Raw genomic sequence first — 24012 nt, 5'->3', positions numbered from 1 at the left:
CCTGCAGATGTTTCTGTGCATCTATATACATATTTTTGAACCATGCACTTTTTTTATTTTAAAATGTACTACATACATGTGCACACAAAATCTACATGTATATGTAGTGTACATGTTCACCCACAAAACAAAGTCACTGCACTTTACAATATATCCTGTGAAGGCCTTTTGGATGTTCTCCCTGTGTGAAATGTACTTTACCAAATGTAAAGATTACTATTGGGATTATATATGTACACAGTGTACACACATTTTAAACACATATGAATAGATTGATATAATGGTTCTTTACTTCAATCTCATGCAACTCCAACTAACTGATTTCATTTTTCTCTATTTGAACTCTGGTCTAGTTTGTATTCAAACAAATTGTGCCAAAAGTGAGTACGAGGGAAGGGGTGGTAGTGTTGTGAGGGTGGGCAGAGAACTCGATAAAGCACATAAGCTTCACTTTTGATGGGTCACATGCACACAAACATTTTTATTGTGTTGACGGCAGTTTTGTAAAATCACCAAGTTACACTTTGGATCAGAAAATTGTTTGCGAAAACATTAACATAGCATTGATTTTTCGCATCACACACATAACATAGGATTGCTAGCAAGCTGGAGGATGTTATGGATGTTTTTTTCCCCCCCTCCTGTGAAAAGCCTGCACTGCAGCAATAACCAGACAATACAATGATTTGAAGGAATCAGAGTGCAGAAGTCATTTAATTGATTTGGGTTTCTGTTTGAAACACATAATAGTAAATAAATTGTGTAAAATATTCCATGGAATTTAATCAAGGGATTTTAATTTGCAATTATCATTTTCTTATTGATTAGTTCTTGTGTACACTCACCTGCAGACATTCCTGCAGTTTTGAAAAAGACAGCAACATACAAAATACAAAGCCAGAACACGCAGGATAAATTCGTTGCTCTATTCTGCATTTTCAAACGTTGCTTATGCACAAATTAAACAATGAGATAAAAAGCCGTCAAGTAAATCTGAACCCACTGACTGGGGTCAAGTAATCATAGACTCTCCATGCAATTTTCAGGAATCATTAAGCTCTATTTAAATCTATTTCTCTATTCTGAGAACTCAGCTCACTTCAGCTAATTCGTATTAGTCCATCCATTTTATTCCAAATTGTAGGCAAATGTGATTTACTGTGAATGACTGAGTTATTGTGTAGAGTTCATCCTTAAGGAACTGTTATTTGATAACTAGGCTATGCTATAGGAAAGTAGTTTACAAATCTGTAGTATTGCACCTCTGATCATTGCAAACTTGCTCCCTTTTAAAGAAATTCAAAGCATCTTACAGATACAAGCAACTCAAAATGCCTCGTCTTCCTCTATTTTTAGGTGGATATCCTTTACAACATACATATTCTTGATTTTGCATAATCCTAAAACCTAGATTAAAAAAAGCATAAAGCACCACAACTAGCCAGAAGTGATAATCTAAAATTGAAATATGGCTAGCAGTCAAGATGAGCAAATCACTTTTTTCAATTAACATGTATATTTGTGGCTTCTAATATATTGTCCTTAAAAGGATAGTAGGTAGATAAGATTCTGCTTTTTAAAAAAANCTAAGATTTCATTTTAGAATGATAAGAATTCCCAGCATGTGCATGTTTCAATGCAGCAAACCACAGAGGTATCCTTACTAAAACACACTGCATTAAGCAGTTGGGAGTATTTTTACAGCACTAGAGGGATAGCTAAATCTTTAGAACCACCCAAGGTACTTTTAAAAGTGCAAGACCAATGATTCTCACTGTCCTGAATGAATTTATCATAGGAAATAACTTTTGCTGAATTTAATTTTGAAGAAAATAATTTCATTTACCATTATGAGTTTTCACCTGAATAAAACAAAATCTCCACAGAGTTTTTCATTGATGAAAGGAACTGTCCACCACCCCCATAAACTGGATACTGCCACTTCGAACAATTAACAAACCTTCCAGAAGCACAAAAATTTTAAGAAATTCTAAGAGTATAGAAAAGCCATTCAGTCCTCGTTCTGAGTGAAAATCATTTCATTTAAAAATTAAGTTTGTAAAGATCATTTGTATCGTCATTACGTGTATAGAAATGATTTGTTGCACTGCATGATTAAAAAAGTAATTGATTTGATCCAATTAATTTCACACTGTCCCATTTTGTCTTACTAACAGACTTGTTTATCTCTTACAATTGTGGGATCAGGGTAGCTGCAATAGCAAGACTTTCAACTGCACATTCATCACAACCCCGACGGATTCGGATATAACCATTTTCACCCCAGTGTGCTCCCCAGCTGTTCTTTATTATCCAATACTTCTCCTTTGTAGATGGATCACTACCATAGCCGACCAGTAGCACTGCATGATTGGTGAGCTCAAAGGGATTGAACGAATCCCTTAACCCAGTGTGGTGATAGATTCCGCCACGGTAATGCAGGAAATCACTATAAACTTCTAAAGCGACAGACACTGGGCCATTTTTTATCAGCTCCTCCTTCATCAGTGCTTCATTGCAAGCCCCATAAAACCCACCCACATAATAGTAGTCAGAAGCGTAATAGTGGTAGCAAGACTCCTTCATTTTGCATGGAGTATCCTTTCCAATGTAAGGGAAGCAATGCTCCTCGACCAGACCAAAATCTTGGGCATACTTTCCAGCAATCAGGTAAGGAAAGCCTCCATCACACCCTGAGGGGAATAAATTATGAGAGTTAGTTTGACTACTTGCATTAACACCCATATCTGCACGCTTGTTGTTGATAATATAATTCTTGCATTTGATGCATCATCTTTAATGTGAGGAATGTCTCAAAACACTTCAAAGTTTCTGTGACGTGTGCTGCCTGTTTATCTGTAATAATAATAATAATAATCCTTGCATTTGGTATAGCGCTTTTCACGTCGGTAGGACGTCCCAAAGCGCTTCACAGAACTGTAGACAACACAGCAGCCAATTTTCACATGGCAATGTCCCACAAAGCCATGCCAGCATGGCTCAGTTTATAGCACTCTTGCCTCGAGTCAGAAGGTTGCATGATAAGGTGCTATATCAAATTCGAGAAATAGGATTAATATAAATAGCCATGAGATTAATTATTAATTTATCTGAAGGATTGATGGTCAGGACACTGGGGGTTCATGAGTTCCATGAGACATTTAATGTCCACCTGAACAGGTAGATGGGACTTTTGTTTAACATCTCATCTAAAAGGACAGCATCACCAACACTGCAGCACCTCCCCATCATTACACTGGAGTGTCTGTCTACGTTTTGAGTTTGAAATAATAATAATAATCCCTGCATGTGATCACGCCGTTGAGACTTCTCAAATCGCTTCAAAGAATATATAGTAAAGTGGATTGACTGTGTCTTTATGGACAAAACGCTGTAGCGAATTGCACACAGCAGTGTCCCACAAACAGTTGTGGATTGAGTGACCATTTTTTTTTTGAAGAATTATTACCCCCGGAAAGTGAGCCACCAATTGACTAACAACCGGATTCCTACTTACTGTTGTAGAGTAAGCAAACTTGCCTAAGGTTTCGTCCTGCCTGGAAATCGAACCCAAGTCCACTCGCTTGCGAGGTGACTGTGCTAATAACTACGCTATGAGACTCCACACGTTTTGGAGATGTTAAGACAACAATCCCCAGGCTGAGAGGCACTGAGAAAGTACTGACATAGGAATTCACAACATCAGCTCATTGAACATTGAACCACAACATTCTGACCCAGAGGCAAGAATGTTACTAAGTTAGCCAGGCTGACACCAAGTATGATGTTTGAACTAAAAAAATGTGAATTTGTACCTGTTCAAGAGGGCTAGTTCCTAAAATAGAAGCAAACCAATTTCAGGAGAAGCTGAGAAATGAACCTGGTGAGAAGTGCATGCTTAAGATCGCCGCCATATGTATAGTGAGGTGGACGTAACCAGTAGCAACCAGCATTTCTCTACTATTTGAAGGATTCTATCCAGCACTATTCCAAAATGTCAACAGGAAGTGTTTTCTTATTCATTGATCTTTGGATTACGGCCCTTAACTCAAAAGCCAATACAGATCCAATTGAGACATTCAAGGGAGATATATACGGATAATTCGCCAGTAAGGATATTAAATGATATTGAAACCTTCAGCGCCTTAGGACGTCATCCTGATGTGAAAGACGCTATACGAATGTCATTTTGTTGTTGTTGTTGAAATAGGGCAGGAGAATGGAATTAAAGAGTAATCTTATACTTGATGGGCCAAACAGCCAACTCCTGTGCCTCTGTCGCTAAAAGTTATTCTTTACTGTAACTGTAGCGCTTTTAGATCCAAACACTTCTAATCAGCACTTTAAACTCACAGTCTAGGCTGACACTCCAGCGCTATGCTGGAGGGGTCATCTTTTGGATGAGACATTAACCCAAAGTCCTAGGTGGACGTTGACGATTCCAAGACATTGTTCAAAAAGAGGAGGGTTCTCTCAATGTTCTGACCAACAATTCCCCACGAACAGCCATGAAGTGAATAGATAATTCACTTCATGGCTGTTCGTGGGACATTGCTTGTTTAAATTAGCTGCCATATTTGCTTACAAAATAAACAGTCATTACACTTTACAGAATGACCTACGAAGCACTTTGAGATGTCCTCCCAACATGATAAGCACCATATTAAATGTAAACATTTTTTTTAAACGTCAGAAAAGACCTCACTGTTTTGAGGGAGCTGGATTGGTGGCTTTGAAACCTCTTAGTGCTATCATTCCACTATAAAGAGATTGGCATTTCTCTGCACAGGTTTTATCAACCACAGTACCAAAAACAAATGAAAACAAACACTTAAAACCTACACTGGCTTCAAATGAATTACCTTGAGAATAATTACTGCAGGAGATGATCTGTTGTGTGCTGAGGATTGGCGTCTGCATATTTTGTGTTAGGATACGGATACGAGACTCCAGCATCCCCATGGAGGAAAAGGAATAGCAACTGCCACAGGCACCTGCAGTGGGAGAAAAAGAGAGGTCATGCACTAATGCAAAATAGTTGCTTGAATGCATTAAACAGCCAGTAATGTAGTGTAGAATATGGTTGACCAAATAGTCACAAATATCTATGCTATCTTTCTTCAGCTTTTAACATAATCTACATTGTATAAATGCAGAAAAACACCAGCCTGCCGAACGGTTAAGGGATCTCCTAGCCAATTATGTTTCCTATTCTTATCTGAAGGACCGCATGAAGCTCATCATTACATTTGAAACCCCCATTTGCCCATGCATTGGCACATTCATGTGGTCTTGATGTACATTGCTGCCTTCCTCCTCCGAGGCAGGGAGGTTTTGCCACAAAAACTATTTGCTTTAGCAGTACCCTCTCCTGCTCAGCTTCACCTTGCAGCCACCTGAAAAGTGCGCAAACTGCTACTGAATTTCTGTAATACAGGGAACTACCATTATGGTGGGGCTTTAGGGTTTATTATAAGCAATCCTTCATTATAGACTGACGTGCTTGTAGACGGTGTCAAGTGCCATCAACGATTGATTGAGGAAGTAACATCAATGATTAACTTGACGACCTGGAAGTCAGCAATTTTGAGCAGAAGAAGCCGCTTGTCACCCCTGGAGGCCCGCTGTACCTCACAGTTAATCATGATATCACTTCCTGTACAATGTACAGGAAGCGCAGCTGACATCACTTCATAATGAAAGCAAGTTTCTTGTACACAGACAAGTTGGCCATTTTTCTCCCCATTGCTTATAATGCATTTGATGACACACTGACCAGTGTTATATCAGAGTTTCCCTGTAGTTAGTTACGTTCATGACCCACTCTGAATGGCCACGCAAGTGGTATATTATACACATAAAATGCTTCAGGCTGATTTGAATACTTAAACACACACACACGCTAGGCCAGTCACACTAGTATTAGTCAATGTGTTGTGGTTTATACATTACAGACAGTGGTGTAACTCTGTCACTGATCAAAATATGTCCAGAATTTTTGGCAAAGGTGAATGGGCCATCTCAAATAGTAGTCTTAATCGCTGGAATACTTTCATTGTGTTCCTTCAGAGCTTCACACTGACTGAAATCAGCATTTCAAACTCCCAAAATCTTTGGATTTTACATATTTGATGTTTGTCATGTTTGCTCTTCACTGACATTAAAACGTGACCATTGGTCTGAGTTCTGCTTTGCTCAAGTGAAAAGCAGTGGGAAGACAATGGTTGGTGTTGCCCACTCACACCACCAACTGGTACCTGCAGCGTGAAGGCAGGATTGAGAAACTGGTTTGGAGAAGTTACAGAATCTGACACTGCGAGAGTGTCATTAACCCCAAGGCTTTTCTGCTTCAGCTGTCTTCGTTAATTCAGCTTCACACAGCTAGACTCAACAACTCCTCCAAGCCAGTTCCCTTGCTCTTGTTGTAACCGTCCACTATTTTCAGAACAGGATCTTGTCAGCTCGCCTGAGGGTTCACATGGCAAAGCCATTGACAGGGCAAAAATAAGCCATACAGACCGGGCAGCTTCACGGTTCTATCCATGGTCTTTGTTCATCCCGACAAATGACCTGAGTCAAGTACATACTGTACTCAAAATGCCACAATAAAATTGCACACAGTGTAGGGACATACATAACTTGGGCACACAGCGTGGCATGATATAAGCTACTGAATGATCCCATAACATCACAGGCTCAATTCTGGAACCAGCACATGTACTCGAGAGAGAAGTGGCACAAATCCAAAAGTAAATGAAGCAGTTGACATGCATCTTTGCATGTGTGCAGATGTGTAGGACAGACACAATGAGCTAAATACCCTCTTTCTGTGCAGAAAATGACTTTCTTTGTGCGACACCACAAAAAGGGAGCATGTAGATGAGGAAAAGGAGGGGGCCAAGGCTGGAGCCCAGGAGCACCCCACAGGGCACAGGAGAAACTGTTAGCAGAAACAAAGTGAAGGTGGTTTGTTAGGTAGGAGTCGAAGCTGGCGAATGTGGTCCTACTAAGGTGAATGAGGGAGGAGAGGCGGTTGAGGAGGATTGCGTGACTGACTGTGTCAAATGCGTCAGAGAGGTCCAGGAGGATGAGCAGGCAGAGGAAGCCCTGTTCAGAGTTGGTTGGGGTGGTTGGGGGTGAATAGTGTGGTCTGGTGGAGAAGCTTCGAAGAGGGCGACAGGGTCACCGGGGGGAGTGACAAATTTCCTTGAGCCTGACAATGTGCTTACCCAGGATAGTGAGAGCTTTATTTGGGAGGCAGTAGGCATTTTGGAGGGCAATGCGAATGGGGGCATTGGGAGGGGAGAAATCAGAAAAGCAAGCCTAGAGGAAGCCTGTTGTGAAAGTTCACTCCAGAATTTTACACAGCAAACCAGCAGCTCATCCTCAGGGGCACACCAACCCTTCACAAGACATCAAAAGAAGGAAGTTGCAGATGAGAAGCCACACAGTTCAGCATCACCTGCGGCTATTACATAGGAGATGAATAATTTTCCACTGAGACTTCTAACAATCCTCTCAAGAGGGGAAACGTACAGATGGAAATGAGGATTTTGAAAAACAAAATCAAAAGTAGTGATTGCATGACTCAAGGGGAGAAAGAAAAAAAAACTAGGTTATTTGATCAGCGGGACTGATAGTTCCAAACCAATTATATATTGCTTATCTAGTTTGAAAATGTGACCTGTGGGTTTTTAAAATAAATAAGACATGGTAGAGCTCAGACTTAATTTGGTCTTACCAATTCTAACATGTAAATTCTGGTCTTGTGTCACAGCTTAAAATATAACAACTGTATAAATTGCCTGCACAGTTTGCTCCAGTTATGAAATATTTACGTCAAGTAAATGTAAATTGAAAAATCCCATCAGCATCCACTATACTTGCTACAAAAATATCTGCATAGATTATACATGCAACATTTGCAAAGCAGATTTGCTGGGTGTATTACAAGTGCTTAGTTTGCGAATATCAAATTGCCAAACACTCAGTCAATATCTGAAATACGAAGATGGCGAAGTTCAAAAAGGATGGGTGATTAAATGCCAGCGGAAAATGGGCAGATAGAAAATAATTATAATAATAATCCTTCTGTTTGATATCGCGCCTTATCACATCGTTGAGATGTCTCAAAGCGTTTCACAGAAATACTGTAAAGTGTATATTTTGTGAGTCAAATGAGACCACCAATTACACACAGCAGTGTCCCACAAACAGTCATGGATTGAGTGACCAATTTATTCATTTATTTTAAGGGATTATTTCCCCGGAAAATGATCCACCAATTGATTAACAACTGGGTTCCTATTCACTGCTTAGACAGAGGAGTGTGGAGTGAGGAAACTTGCCTAATGTTTCAACCTGCCCAGGAATCAAACCTGTATCCTCTCGCTTGCTAGGTGAGTGCTCTACCCACTAAACTATAGGACTCTACCAAATGTCCAAATTTGGAAGAGCTGGAGATTTTAAGATGGTCGAGATTGGATGGTGGGACAGGAAGGTATTGAAGAAGTCTTGTGTGTTGTTCCCTCGAGTTAATGATTCACACTCTCAAATAGATCGTACCTTGATTACGAACAGGACTGACGTAATTTACTCCATTAATGTTCCTCCAGTCCCAAGATTCTGGCAAATGCTCTGCAAGCTTTTGGAACTCCTCAGTTACAGCTGCCGGTTTAGGTCGTCTGATTATATTTTAGGGAGGGGGAAAAAAAAAATCTTATCACTAATCACAATTCCCAAGTAATAAAATAGAAACCAATACAATGGGGGAGATATTCTTAATGTTAAACAAAATGCAAAATACTGCAAATGCTGGAAATCTGAAACAAAAACATGAGTCGCTGGGAACACTCAACAACTTGTACTTATATTGCGCCCTCCACGCAGGGCAGCATCTCGAAGTTCTTAACAGTGGCGGAGTCTGACTCCGGGGTGAGGTGGCTGTAAGCTCCTCTTGCTAGGTGAGTGACCACAGGAGGTCGAAGAGGAAAGTTTTCAGGCGGGATATGAAAGAGGGGAGGGGGCAAGGTGGAGAGATTGAGGGAGAGCGTGCCAGAGTTTTTGGGTGTAGTGGCTAAAAGCATGATCTCCAATGGTATGGTGGAGGGTGCGAGGGACGAACAGGAAACTGATGCCAGTCGAGCAGAGGCGCCTGGTGGTGTTTGGGGAGTGAGGAGGTTGGAGAGGTAGGGAGGTGCCAGGGAGTGAATGGATTTGAACACAAGTGTGAGGATCTTGAAGTCGATCCCTTCTGTGATGGGGAGCCAGTGGAGCCTGGCCAGAACTGGTGAGATGTGGGTACGGAATTTGGTCCGGGTCAGTATGCAGGCGGCAAGAGTTTTGAATGAGCTGGATCTTGTGACTGGTGGAGCTGGGAAACTGGTGAGGAGTGCGTTGGAGTAATCCAAGCGGGAGGTAACAAATGATGCACAAGGGTTTCAACTGCATTTGGGGTAAGGTGCGGTCGGAGGCGGGCAATGTGGCGGAGGTGGAAGAAGGCGTCCTGGTAAGGTACCAATTGTGGGGGAGGAAGGACAGTTGACGGTCGAACCGGACGCCTAGGTTGCGCACTGATTCGGTGAGTCTGAGGGAGAGCCCAGGGAGATTGAGGAGTTTAGATCCCCAGGAGTGAAGATGTTGACGGGAGCCAAGGAGTATGGCCTCTATCTTGTCCATATTCAGCTGTAGGAAGTTTACACTCTTCCAGGCCTTGATGTCTGCCAGACAAGTTAATAGAACATTGGCAGACCTGGAGTTGGTACTGGAGGAGACAAAGTAGATTTGTGTGTCATCCGTATATGTATGTAAGTTTACCGTGTGTCTGCGGATGACACAGGGTAAACTCAGCACATCAGGCAGCATCTCCTATGGAGGCAGCATCTGCATAAATGCTGCCTGACCTGCTGGCTGAGTGTTACTAGCAACTTCTGTTTTTGTTCTTAATGTTAAAACTAGTTTTCTGTTTTTCTGTATGTTCTTTTAAGAAAAGTTAAAGATTGAATTCACCAATTTGCCAAATTCTACATGCTTTGAAAGGATATCGAGTAAATCTAGATCCAGGTAGAATACAGCTGCATAATTTTAAAGTACAGTATGGGAGATAGAAATATTGTATATGTGGGCGGGGGGTGTGGGATAGAGAGAGATAGATATATAAAGTTGGCTACATCAGGGATCCTTGCTTTTTCTTTGCATATACATTAATGACCAGCTTTCATAGACTCAGCTGACGTAGTTACACCTGTAGAGTATACAAGGTTTAGGAAAACTGGAATCTAAGGAAGCAACCAAGATCTTATAAAGAGAGCTTAATGCATTATGTACTTCAACCTATCACTAGCAAATTAACTTCAATATAGGCAAATATTAGCTACTCAACATAGAATAGAAAAATAGGAGATATATGTGGTCTACTGATGTTATAGAATCTGCCAAAGTGGAGGATGAAGGAGACTTAGGGCTCTCAGTTGAATCAGCACTTACTACATCAAAAAGTGCACAGAGGTAAGAAACAAGGCAAATGGAATGTGAGCCTATACCGTCAGATCCATGGATCCCCAGAAGTGTAATCTAGTTGTACGGTGCTCTGGTCATTAATGAAGTACTGTGCACAGTTCTAATGTCTGTGTCACAAGGTGGGGGGGGGGGGGGTTGGCTTTGCAGGCCATGTAAACAGAGGAGAGGAATGAGGATGATCAGCATTAGAAGAATGAACTATGAGGAATGACGAGACAAACAAAGGGTCTTTACTCCTTCAAAAGAGACATTATAGAAAGTATATAAGTTAATAAATGGGATTGGGAAAGTAAACCAGAACCAAAATCTAACATTTTCTCTTTGGACAATTTCAGAATTTCACAGATGTTTAAAACAATTTGTCACAGAAAGAGTACCAGGCAGCAATACTACTGTAAATATCTCAAAATCTCACCTTGGAATTCTTGAGCTATGACCACCGGCCCGTCTGGTCAAATCTCCTATAGTTAGCGTTTCATACTCATCATAAATTGTTGCTGTCCATGATTTTTGAACAGTGTTTATGGCTTTCATAAAATCCACATTAGGCTGATATAGTCTTTGTGACAACCTGTTGAGACAAGGCAAGTCATTAAAGTGATCCTTAAGCAAAGTCCATCCTAAAAATAAAATAAGCAAAGCAAAAAGTCTTTCTTCCATTCACAGTTTAGTCAACAATCTTTGGGTTAGGGGGAACGTTTTAAAGGATTATCTTCACAAATGTTTATTTGCAAACATGACACTGAATTAAAAAACAACAGAAGGCCTTTAGTTCAGCACTGAATTGACAGTCTGCCTCAGAAAGGTCACAGGCTGGCTGGTGTGGATAGCAGAAAGCATCACACTGATGCAGTAGTGGACCCTCTTCTGAGATGTTCTGCGAAGTACATTTAAACGTTCTCCTGACAAGAAAGGCACTATACAAAATGCAAGGATTATTTATTATTACTGCCACACTGCATAATGTTCTGTAATCACTGGGGACAGGGAATCATCCCACTCAGCTCCTGTAAACCCTGCAAGCCGAAGACCTAACAGGTAGCGTGGTCCTAACTGGAGAAGTGGGAAAGATTGCTAGACAATGATATCAAAGGCAAGCTATGCAGTTTTAGTGGTCAGACTCCAACAGTACCCCAATTCACACTCTGGGGTCCCCAAGCCTTGGCTCTTGTCAACCTGCACCTAATACTTTCCAGAATTAGGTAAGCAGGATGCATCCCTCCAGGGAGAGAGTGTGCATTCCATTCCAACAATCTATCTCTGGAATTTCCATGTATATGTGGGATGCATTGGAAATCTCAGCTTGGTTTGGATATTATTAAGCATGGTGATGGGTTTAGTATGTGTCAGACACCCAGCTGACATGAAAAAAATTCTGTAATCTGTAGGGTAACCAGAAACAAACTCCAACCACAAAAACAAATTACAAAGAAATACCTTAATACAATATAATCCCACAGGGAATACAACAGGGAACAGGGTGTACATTTCAAACACAAAAGATTTAATTGCTCCACAACATTCAAGTGCAAACTTATCTAATAATAATAATAATCCTTGCATTTGATATAGCGCTTTTCACGTCGGGAGGACGTCCCAAAGCGCTTCACAGAACACACTGTAAAGTGAATTGACTGTATATTTGTGGGCGAACGCAACAGCCAATTGCGCACAGCAATGTCCGACAAACGGTCGTAGATTAAAAATGACCAATTTTATTATTGTTTTGGGTTTTGGAGGGATTATTATTATGGGTGTGGTGTAAGGAAACTTGCCCAAGGTTTTGCCCTGCCTGGAATTGAACTTGCAAAGCGAGTGCTCTAACCACTAAGCTACAGGATTCCAGTAACACGAAATATGAAGCCATGTTGACATTATAACGCTCCTAGCTGTTGGGAAATGTTCAAAAAAGGCAGAATTACAATTCTAAAATGTTACAAATGTTTTTCAAAATTAAATATGAAGTTACTTCAAATGTTTGAACCCAGACCCACTGGTCGAGAATGCAAGATTTGACTGCAAATAGTTTAACAAATCCAATGGTACTTTGGTCACTCTCCCCGGGTTAGTGTCAAGTTCATAGTTAACCTTTCCAAGACACTACTCAGTGTGAAATGTGCTATATAAATCCAAGTTGTTGTTATTTTGAAACAGTCCCACAGGACATTAATACCCCTATTGTATATAATACCCGATGCACTACAATACCGATCATAGATTTTTGCACCATTTCGAACTCATCTCAAATTGCATCCAAATTTGCTGCCAAATTCTCTGCCTTACCTTTTATAATAATAAGAATCCTTGCATTTGATATAGCACTTTTCCCGTTTTCTCGACATCTCAAAACGCTTCACAGACTAGACTGCAAAGTGAATTGACCGTATATATGTGGGCGAAATGCGGCAGCCAATTACACACAGCAGTGTCCCACGAACAGTCTGAAATGTGAAAGTGGGTGGATTTCAGAATGAAAGGATTCCAGGGGAAACTGTGATGTGTTTAGATGCATTGATACTATCTCTAAGGTGCCTGGCCAACCCTAGAATGGGTTCACTTCCCCTAGTGAACCTGAATCAACAAACTGTCTTTCAAAAGTGCCAAAGAACGAAACAGGGATTGCTCCATACTGGGTACTATTACAGATGTGGTAAAAGTCAGTTATGGGTGTTTAACAACAAAAACTTGCACTTGAATAGGGTGAAAGGGCTGGTGTGGGGGGAGGGGAGGGTGATGGGTAAGAGAATGTGAAGAGAAACCCTTTAAGAGGCAAGTTTTAAGGATGATTTTGAAAACAAAGAGAAACAGTGAAAGATGGTTGAGATGTTTTCAAAAGCCTTACGCTCCAGCCTGTATTATTTTATACAAAGCAAAGACTTTCAGTACTGATTTCTTCATACTGTATTTTCTTATCATATCACAATAAGACAGCATTGGATGGCATGTTGATAGGTGAAATTGATAACAGATTCAGTGGACATGACAAGCATACACTGCTGCTTTGCGTTAGGTTTCAATGGCCAACAAAAAATAATACTACTCCCTAATTAACTTAGACAGTGTTAAATCGGTCTTTCAGCTTCCAAACTGAAAGGACACTTTAAAAAAAGTTAAATTAGCATATTATTTCACTATGTGATTTCAGGAAGTGAAAAACAGATTTTCCTTTGTTTATTTAGTATGTGCATGACACAGCATAGAGCATGCAGACCAATACATGACAGAGTAAAGGAGAAATTGGCAAATTGTGGGCCTCATTTCCTTAACTGAGCATGCCCAGGACATACTAAAATGGCTGTGGAAAATCCTGCTCAGTTTTTCTGGCAGATGACTGCATCTGGTAATCCTCCTGTACCAGTTCCTAGGCTTCAACAGGCTATTCAGGTGGCTTGATTTTCCAGCCTATAATTTTCTTTCTATCCTAAGGTAACTGTTTGACAATCCCTGAATTTCATACCACAAAATAGTCTGTTTATATATGGTCACTCTAATTGCTTCCTCGCTGGAGTTTCAACCCTAATGTCTTTGGTAGCATTTCAGAAATTTGCAAATACATTTATTTTTCATTGCAAATATCAGGACTTTTCTGCAGCATATAGTTCAATGTTTTTATCCCCCTAAAAATATAGTTGATAGGTCTTTCCAAGGGAAAAAGTTCGAATGAAATTTCACCTTTGGCCAATGGAAACTGAACCAAAAGAGACTAAGCGTGATTGTGAATAAGGTAGTAGAGATATATTCAAGAGGAAGCTGGACCTTCACGTGAGGGAGAGGAGAATAGAAGGTTATAGGAGGGAGCGAGGAGTGGGTAGAGACTCGTGTGGAGTATTAACATCGGCTAAGACTAGTTGGGATAAATAGCCTGTTTCCGTGCCGAACATTTTTGTAAATCTTTGTAAATGAGTTTGAGCAGTTCGGAAGGAGAAAAGCACATTACCTCATCAACTCGAAAAGGCTCATTCTTCACTTGCTGGTGTGCTCAACAATGTTTGCAGTAGGCAAACTATTCTGCACTATCCCATATGAGATTATAAGAAAGTTGGTAAGTTTATAATAGTTTATAATGAATAACCCCTCAGTATTGAACAGAATGCCATTTCTGTTTCGATCCTAAGTAAGATCAGCAACTCATAAAATGAGAATTTCAAGTATTTTGAGCTATTATTTCTCAGTATGGATTTATTTGTCAAAAAAATCTAATTTTCTATTTCAGCACTTAAATTGAATGCAGATTCAAGATGATGTTTACTGTGATTATCCATCATGATGGAAATCATATAATCTCTTGGTGGTGAAAAAGTGTTATTTAAAATAATGCAACCACTGTACTAAATACAAATTTCAGCCAGTAACTGAAATTGGGCAATTGGACAATATATTTGATTGAAACATAATCGCATGGCTGCTTGACATCTGATTTTGCTTTCTCAATTCTTGCCTGACCTGAAAGCAAAATGCCAACCATAGTTATGTGTGTGAATATCACATTTTCAATCCTATTAAGAAAGCAGGAAATCTGTGGTGCAATGTATACTTAAGCCCTTTCGTCCAAAACTTCAGCTAATCATCTTCTACCTTTAAGAAACTTTCAGTTTAGTTTTCCGTTATACAATACAATTTGCAACAATTACATTTGTAAAGCTCCTTTCACGTTGGGAGAACATCCCAAGGCACTGAACAGTCAAGAATTAGGACCCGGGGGGGTGGGGGCGGGGGGGGAGATGGGAGGATTGGGATCAGGGAGGGTGGAGGGCAGAGAAGGAAGGAAGGCCGAAGGCATAGTTGAAGGGGAGGGTCTTCAGCCTTGAAAGAGACAAGGGAGGGAGCGAGGTGACCGGAATATGGGATGGAGTTCCAGAGGGTGGGGGCAGAGAGACTGAAGGCCCGACTGCCGATGGTGGGGTAGGGGGCAGGGTGGCCCGGAGGGGTACATGGAGCAGGCCGGAGCTGGGTGGAGGGTGCGGACAGGTTGATAAGGGGCCAGTGGAGTCGGGCGAGGGTGGGTGTGAAGGGTTCACTGAGCCTGGTGCAGGAGTAGATACAAGCTGCAGAGTTCTGGATGAGCTGCAGGTTGTGGAGAGAAGATTTGGGAAGGCAATGGCGGAGTCGGGTAATGTTGCGGAGGTGGGGAAAGGCAGAGCAGGTCATGGCACAGATGTGGGGGAGAAAGCACAATTGAGGGTCGAACAAGACGACTAGGTTCCTGACTGGCCAGGTGAGGTGGAGTGTACATCCGTGGATGCTGATGATGCCAGTGCCTGAGGTGCAGATGCGCTATAAATCCTGTGAGACATTAGCTCAAAACAGAACTAATTTAAAGGTGTCTTTGTGCAGCACATCCACAATCATTATAGAGTGTTGTGGGGTCACATTGTATTCAGAGCGCTCTTAAGTATATCTTCAACCTTTGAGGAATTCATGCTCATCACATTCAGGACTGGTACGAGAATAGAATCGAGGGTGACACATTCGATTCTCATCGAATTTCACTCACTATTAAGCACCTACCTTAGTAGATGCTTATCTGAGGGTACAATATTTGTTTGGATATTTTGGGAAGACTTTTTCTTGCCCACAAAGCATGCCCAGTTCCGACCAAGTCCATCGTGCACCCATCCAGGGAGTGTTTCATCGCAATAACTGGTTACGTTCTCACCCACTTTTTTGTACTGATAAAAGGGAAACAAAATAATTTCAATTTGTGCAATTAATAAGAATTTGTGCATTTATATATAACCTCCAATACCAAAAATATCTCAAAGCGCTTCACAGAGCTTTCTGTGAAGTGTAGTAACTGTGTAATTGAAGCAGGTGAGCATGGCAGCCAATTGCAAGATTATGTATTCATTGGATCTGAACTAACATTAACATGCAGGCCTTCCAGTTAAAATTCAATCCATATATATTAAAAAAAACAAAATTACATTTGTATAGCGCCATTCACGTTGCAATACTTCTGTAGTCAGTGACAGAGTTTAATCAGTACATGCTGAAAAATGCACCCCCCCCACCCACCCCAAACTACCCCACCAGGTATTCAGTAATGATAATACTTTGATTTGACATAGGGCCTTATCACATCTTCAAGACATCTCAAAGCATTTCACAGAATATAAAGTGTTTTGACCGTATATTTTGTGGGTGAAATGCGGCAGCCAATTGCACACAGCAGTGTCCCACAAACAGTCGTGGATTGAGTGACCAAATTATTATTATTATCTATTAGAGTGAAGGCTGCTGCCCATCTACACTCTAAATAAAACAGCTTGACATGAACAAAATAGATGGAATGTTTGGAAGGAACAGCTTGAAAGAATTGCTGAGTTAGGAAGCTAAATTATTGTATTATTTTAACTCTAAGGTTGACTGCTGACAGCGCCACTCCATCCCATTAGGTTGGTTACTTGTTTATTCCAAAGTTACGTCGCTGTATATTAACATCAGTTTGAAATACAAACACAAGGGACAAAAGTTGCTAAGATAATTAATCGTAGCTCATTGCGATGGTTTAGTTGTTAATAGTACCGATGATGACATTATTCAGTTGAATTCACAATCATAATAATGTATAAGGAAGCTCTTAACAAGAAATAGTTACACTGTCCATCAAGACGTGCCCATGATCAGGTCAATTCAATTTCTTGGATTGTCTACTCAACCCATCTCATCTCCCCATGAAAGGCTCTATAAAAGTTCTTCCAGGTGTTTATCCCAAGCTGATCCCTAGGGAGCTCTTCCCATTAGACAGATGTAACAAAAAGATTACATTTTAGGAAACAACAACTTACAGTTATATAATGCCCTTTGCTTTGATAATGTCTTGGAGCGGTTTACATAGACGGGGTCAGACCCCGAGCAAGAGAAAGGGTGAGCAGAAGGCGGGGGAAAAGGGAGGTGGCCATTGGCCATTGGAGAGAGAGATTTTAAGGGGGGATTTGGAGACAGGTTAGAAAGGTCCATTAGGTGTCAGGGTAAAGAGAGGGAGTTTCTAGGTTAAGAACAGAGTATCTGAACTTCAGCCAACAATGGTGGAGGGGACACACAACAAGCCCGAGTTAGCCGAGTGGAAGGTGAGCAGAGGGATCAGGATGTGCTGGGCCTGAAGGGATTTATAGATGAAGGTGACGACTTTGAAAACAATCAGCTGGGAGACAGTGGAGTCTGGTGAGGATTGTGGTAAAGAGTGTCAATTAGTATAAGATAACTCTTCCTCCCAGGAAATTCAAAAGAAATTCCAGATCCAATAATACTGATTCACATCACTTCCGATACGCCTACTTGTCTACCACCCTTAAATAGGCTTAATATTTTCAGGAAAACGACAGATGTACCTTAAAAAAGGCAAACCACTTGTAGTCGCCGAGAATCACTTCGAAACCTTGGTTGTAAATCAAGGTGAACGTACCACTGTTCCCAAATTCATCTTCTGCAACATCAAGCTTCCGGAGATGTACACTCACACTTTTCACAGGAGTACCTTTACATACGGGGGGAAAAAATATTGACAAAATGCTTTAGTTTTTGCAGCTAGACTCTAATTTTCCATTTCAAATATGAATAATAATCTTTTGATTCTTGAATATATAATGCCTTGTGTTAGACGCGTTACATAATGCCTTATATTACATGCGAACATAACTTTCAAGCTGAGAAGGAACTGTGTGCAATGATACAGATTAAAAGATAGTCTCCACTTTTTGGGTTCTTTTGCTAAGTAACGCTTATTTTCTAAGTGGCAACATTCAAGAGCCTCGTGCTTCTTCATGACTTCTTGTACATTGCCCAAAATGCCTTTCAATTTGGAAAGCTAAGAACAAACCGCTGAAACCTAATAACACTATTACTAAATCATAAAACTAAGGCAATGAAAAAAAACATGAAATCTAAAGGCTTTTTTTAAAAAAAAGTCAAAGTGAATTATTTAGCTCAATAAAATTGGAAGAGTTTCAAAAAAAAATGAAACTACGACTTAAATACAGTCAGTGATTGTCAGCATTCCTAAACTCAGAAAGTTCCTTCATTATCCCTGGGGGTAATTTGAAAAAACGCTTCATTGATTGGAAATATTAAATTGTCACGCTTTTGCTTCCTCTCACCTACACTATTCAAAAGCACTCTTCACTAGTCTCCCTAGTTCCACCATCTATAAAATTGTGCTTCTGAATCCTAAACTGTTGGGAGTACTGCAGGGATGCACCCGCCTTATCTAATTCCACAGAGTATTAGCTTTAAGCACTCTGAGACGCTACTGTCCGTGGAGGGCAAGTTGTTGAATGAGGCACAGAATGAAAATAGCCAGGGTTTGGGACTCCAAAGTCTGTTTTGGGGGCTCTGCAGAAGATTAAGCAGCTAAAGCCGCATAGTTTGCCATTCAAAACAATGCTTCCCATTGCTTGTCAAGCTCATACCCATTTGGGCTTTGGCTGCCCAGCAAACAGTACCTGAGTGGTATGTATCTATTATGTATATATATATATATATATATGTAAAATTGTTCAGAGAAAACCCAATTTAGCAAAATCACTGGTAAGGGACCATTAAAAGGAATTGTTGAAGAAACCACATTAAAAATATCACACTAATTCTGTGAAGTGTATTTTTCCAATTTGCTGAAATTACCACAATACTGAACGACAACTGACTGGATTTTATCACTGCCCAGTTCCACACTGACTGGATTTTATTTTTCCCCCAGCTCTAGGTCTGTACCTCTGTGAATTTTTTTTTTGGGATTTTTATAGATGTAGATCAATTGCAAGAACTATTTAAGGAGGTAGATGAACATTTGGTAAGCAGAGGTGTTTAGGGATATGGTGAAAGGGCAGGAGGCAGGAGATGTCCTCCCGATGCGAAAGCCGCTATACAAACGTAATTTTGTTGTTGTTTTTTCTTCCCCAGATTCAAGCCATGATCCGCTCTGTCTTTCCTCACCTCCGTAACATCGTCCGACTCCGCAACTACCTCACCCCTCAGGCCACTGAAGCTCTTGTTCATGCATTCATCACCTCCAGGCCCGACTATGCAAATGCCCTGCTTGTCGGCCTTCCCAACTCCTCCCTCCACAGGCTGCAGATAATCCAGAATTCTGCAGCCAGTGTCCTCTCCCACACCAAAGTCCGTGACCCCATCTCCCCCCTCTCGCCCGACTCCATTGGCTCCCTATCCTTCAGAGGATCCAGTTCAAGATCCTGGTCCTCACCTACAAAGCCCTCCATGGCCTTTCCCCCCCCTCCCTCTGTGACCTCCTAACCCCCTACCAACCCGTCCGCTTCCTCCGCTCAGCAAATCGCCCAAAGTAAAATTGTTCACTCGCTCCATGGCTGCTTGTGGGATATTGCTATGTACAATTGGCTGTCAAGTTTCACCTATAAAGTACCAGTCAAACTGATTGACATCCAACTCCAGAAATTGCTTTTTTCTTGCTTGCAGCAATTGGTGATGTGAGTGTTTGTGTGGAAGGATGCAGACTGCAATAACATCACTCTGCTTAAGTAAGAGATAAATAGGTTTTTCATCCAAAAACCAAGAGTAACCCCACGGCTGTTTATGTTGTGACAATAGTAAAGTGAGCAGATACATTGTCACAATAAACCTTTCCAGTACTTAATACGTACGGTGGTTCATCTATTGAAACCTACTCCTCAAAAGCCAGTAAACAATTTTTAACTCCATCTCATACATCTTATTGAAATCCCAATTCTGTTTTCTTTGGCTAATAAGGTTTAAGAGACAAAGGAAATGTTTTTTGCATAATAGCTGCTAATCAGTTTGTGATTGCAGAACAGCAACAAATTACATTTGTGTAGCACCTTTTACGTCAGGAGGACGTCCGAAGGCGCTGGACAGTCAGGGATCCTGAACTTGTGCTTGGAATTAGAAGGGGTGGAGGACGGGAAGGGTAAGGGTAGGAGTGTGACCGAAGGCATGGTTGAAGAGGGGAGTCTTGAGATGGGTCTTGAAGGAGGCAACGGAGGGGTAAGGTGGAGGGACTGTGGGATGGAGTTCCAGAGGGTGGTGAGCAGAGAGGCTGAAGACCCGTCTGGTGGGGCAGGCAAGGCGGGGGACGTGTAGCAGGCCAGAGGCCACTGAGGGGAGGGAGTGGACACATTGGTAAAACAACGTAAAGAGAGTAAAATAAAGGTAATTCTTTTATACAAAATATAGATGAACCTTTGTCACTTTTAATACAATTCAAAAAGTTATAACTAATTCAGGATTTTCCCTAAAAGTTACCGAACTAACATTACAGCTCTAACCATAATTAAATGAATGCTGTATATAAATGGAATGGCTAACAGTCTTGTTGTAACAGGACTTATCTGCATGTATAAAATGTGTTCAAAGGTGAGCTGCCACATGAATGTAAATGTAACAATACTTAACCAGATATGTAAACTTTACTGACAAAAATTGCTTCACAAGTCTTTAGCTGATAATGAACTGCACTAGTATCACTCCTCCCTTCCCAAGGCCGTCCTGACTAAATTCAAAATGCTACTCTAGCAATGTATTCTCTTTAAATCATCACCCCTAACCTCTGAAACTTCCTGTCTGAGCCTTGCTTCCTCTTTAGCCATCTTTAAATTCCACTTCCATACCTGCCAACATTGCAGAAGAAAAAAAAGCGGTAGATGTTCAGCAAAAAGGCTGTAGATTTGTTTAAAAAAGCTGATTTTTAGCCAATTTCTTTGCCACCTTCAGGCACCGCTTAACACCTGTCTTCTCAGGACTTTCTGAATTATTTCCTTGAGCACTGTGGTACAAAAAGAAGCACCTCGCTAGCAGGTGGAAATTTTCTTGGGGCAGGGTTCGGTAAAACTTAATCGCCAGGGACCTTTGATGTGCTGCTTGAATTGTTACAAATTGTATCTGTTTAAGATGCAAATTTAACCAAGGGACTTTTAATGTGAGGCTTGATGTTTCTGACGCGAGAACTGCGATTTGAATCAAAGCAAAATTGTTCAAATCGGGGTTCAGCAAATAAACTCCACCAAATAAAACCGGTCATGTGGACGGGGTGGAAGGTGGAGTTCCGTAGCGTATTGGTTAGAGTATTTGCCTCGCAAGTGAGAGGGCCCGGGTTTGATTCCTGGCAGGACGAAACGTTGGTAAAGTTTCCTTACTCCACATGCCTCTGTCAAAAAAAAATGTTTTTTGAATAATAATTTGGGCCTCTCAAACTACGACTGTTTGTGGGACACTGCTATGCAAAATTGGCTGCCGCCATTAGCCCACAAAATACAGTCAGTTCACTTTACACTATATTTTGTGAAGCACTTTGAGACGTCTTGAAGATGTTATAAGACGCAATAGGATTATTATTAGTATTCACTTCATGGCTGTTTGAAGGACATTGCTGTACACAAATTATCTACTGCATTCAAATATACAATCATTGATTGCACTTTACAATAAAACCAAATGAAGCTCTCTGAGGCGCATCAACAATGTGAACGCAAAAATTATTATTCATCCAAGTATTTCTCCTGCTAAGGTCTCTGGATAGCAATGAGGAACAGGAAACTTGCTGAGGTTTCATTCCCTAAATTGAACACTAAGGCCAACCGCAGCACATCTGGCTCCACCAGCTCAGACCAGCTAATGCAGAACAGACCAGGGATGGAACAAATTTCTTCTTGTCCAACTACTCACAGAAACATCTTGCTGATCTGTCATGCTCACATGATTTTATCGGAGGGGGAAGTGCAGAGAGAAATAGGAACTTCAAAACCATCTGAAAGGTTCTAACTGCTGACAGCGCAACTAAAATAAACTTTTATCCACCATTCTGTGGCAGTCCTTTTGGAAGTTTTTTGTTTAATCCAACTTTTATTCTTCCCCAAAACAGGCATTGAGTCACTTACTTTTAAAATATAAAAGGGAGGGGAGGAAGGTCTGTTCTGTTGCTTAAAATAAACATTACTAAAAAGGAAATACCTTGCAGATGAACGAACACAAACCTGGGGAAGTTTTTAAAAGCAAGAATAAATAGGAATTCCCCAAGCATGAAGTGTGCAACTTACCCATGTTGTTGCAGTTGATGTCTTTCCCCTGACCTTGGTGGCCCACCTGGAAAATCCAGGTACCAGGCAGAGCCTCGTAGGAACAGTTCGCAGGAGTGTCAGCGAGAGCTGCATTCACTGCAAACAGAGAGAGCACAGAGAGGAGCAGAGCAGAGACCCCCATCACTGCAACCAGACTGTGTGTGTGTGTGAGAGAGAGAGAGAGACTGGCAGAGCAGCACAGGGGCTGCACACGCTTCTAACTAACAGAAAGTGAAAGAGGAAACTGCAGGAAACTGATGTGTGTGTGTGTGTGATTGCACACAGCAATCTCTCTCTCTCTCTCTCTCTCTGCTGCCATGTGATCTCCAATCTCAACAGCCCTGAGCTATGCTCAATCCATCAGCACCTCCCCTCCACCCAAGCCCCATCTCTTCAGCCCTCATTTTATTTTCAACCTATTATTCTGTTTGGTGGTCAACTTGGGGCACCCGAAGGCAGCATTTGACCAAGACACAGGGGAATAGGGCCAACTCATTCAGGAAACTAGAGTCTTTTCTCTGTGGGCTCATTTACTCCAGTGTGTTGCTGTGTCTGTGCCTGTGGTGTGTTTTTATGGTGAGTTGGGGGACAGGGTGCTATAGATTTTGGATCCCAGACCCAGAGAGCTCCTTATATACAACAACAAACAACAACAACTCATGCCCTTCACATTGGGACAATAACACTCCTGTATTTCCTTTCTGCAGCCACATGTCATATGACCAGATCCTTAAAAAGCCCTGCCAGGCTGTTGCCAACTAAAAGCAAAGCTGCTCACATTACCAGAAGGCACAGGAGTTTAAAAGAGTTTGATTTATGTTGTTGGCGCACAGGCTATCACTTCAGTCTGCAATAAAATCAACGGTTCCTGAAGGAGGCTTAGGTAGGGGACTGAGACATATATAAAACATTCATAAAATATAAAATATGTTATGACCGGCAATAAATTTAAAGAGATGTTTAAACTGCTGAATACAATTGAGATGAAAAAAACGCAATAAATTAGATGTGTCAAGACAATAGGGCACATCTTTAGGATTCTGCTGTCAGCCTAGCTCGGTTTCCAGCACTTCCGCCTCTGAGTCAGAACTTTGTGGGTTCAAATCTCACTTCAGTACTTTGAATTGACACTCGAGGTTGACACTCCAATGTCAAATGACACATTGCTGGGCGTGCACTGCTTTGTTGGAGGTGGCAACTTTCTGATGAGATGTCAAATTGAGGTGCAGTCTGCCTGTTTAGGACAAACACTAAAAGTTCCATGGATAGATCCCATGGAGTTTCTCCTGGTGTCTTGGCCAAATCAATTCCCCAAATAAAACTGGTCATGGCTGTTTTTGGGACATTGCCCTGCGCACAAAAGCTGCTGCATTTCCCTACAAAAATTACATAGTAACTACATTATAATAATAATACTTGCATTTGATATAGCGCTTTTCATGCCTTCTAG

At 41.1% G+C, this 24012-nt stretch overlaps 1 protein-coding gene across 1 annotated transcript; it reads right to left on the bottom strand.

Moving 5' to 3' along the window:
* Positions 1 to 461: 461 nt before the first annotated feature.
* Positions 462 to 22790, bottom strand: ctsc (cathepsin C). Its single transcript, XM_007902310.2, has 7 exons — positions 22542 to 22790; positions 17850 to 17995; positions 16027 to 16187; positions 10934 to 11089; positions 8566 to 8684; positions 4863 to 4994; positions 462 to 2693 (listed from the first exon to the last, which is right to left on the bottom strand). The coding sequence occupies exons 1-7, from the start codon at positions 22702 to 22704 to the stop codon at positions 2191 to 2193; spliced, it is 1380 nt and encodes a 459-aa protein (XP_007900501.1). The 5' UTR covers positions 22705 to 22790; the 3' UTR covers positions 462 to 2190.
* Positions 22791 to 24012: the final 1222 nt, after the last annotated feature.

This window comes from Callorhinchus milii, unplaced genomic scaffold (genome assembly GCF_018977255.1).
Source record: "Callorhinchus milii isolate IMCB2004 unplaced genomic scaffold, IMCB_Cmil_1.0 Scaffold4, whole genome shotgun sequence".
NCBI lineage: Eukaryota > Metazoa > Chordata > Chondrichthyes > Chimaeriformes > Callorhinchidae > Callorhinchus > Callorhinchus milii.
This window is presented reverse-complemented; position numbering and strand designations above follow the sequence as displayed.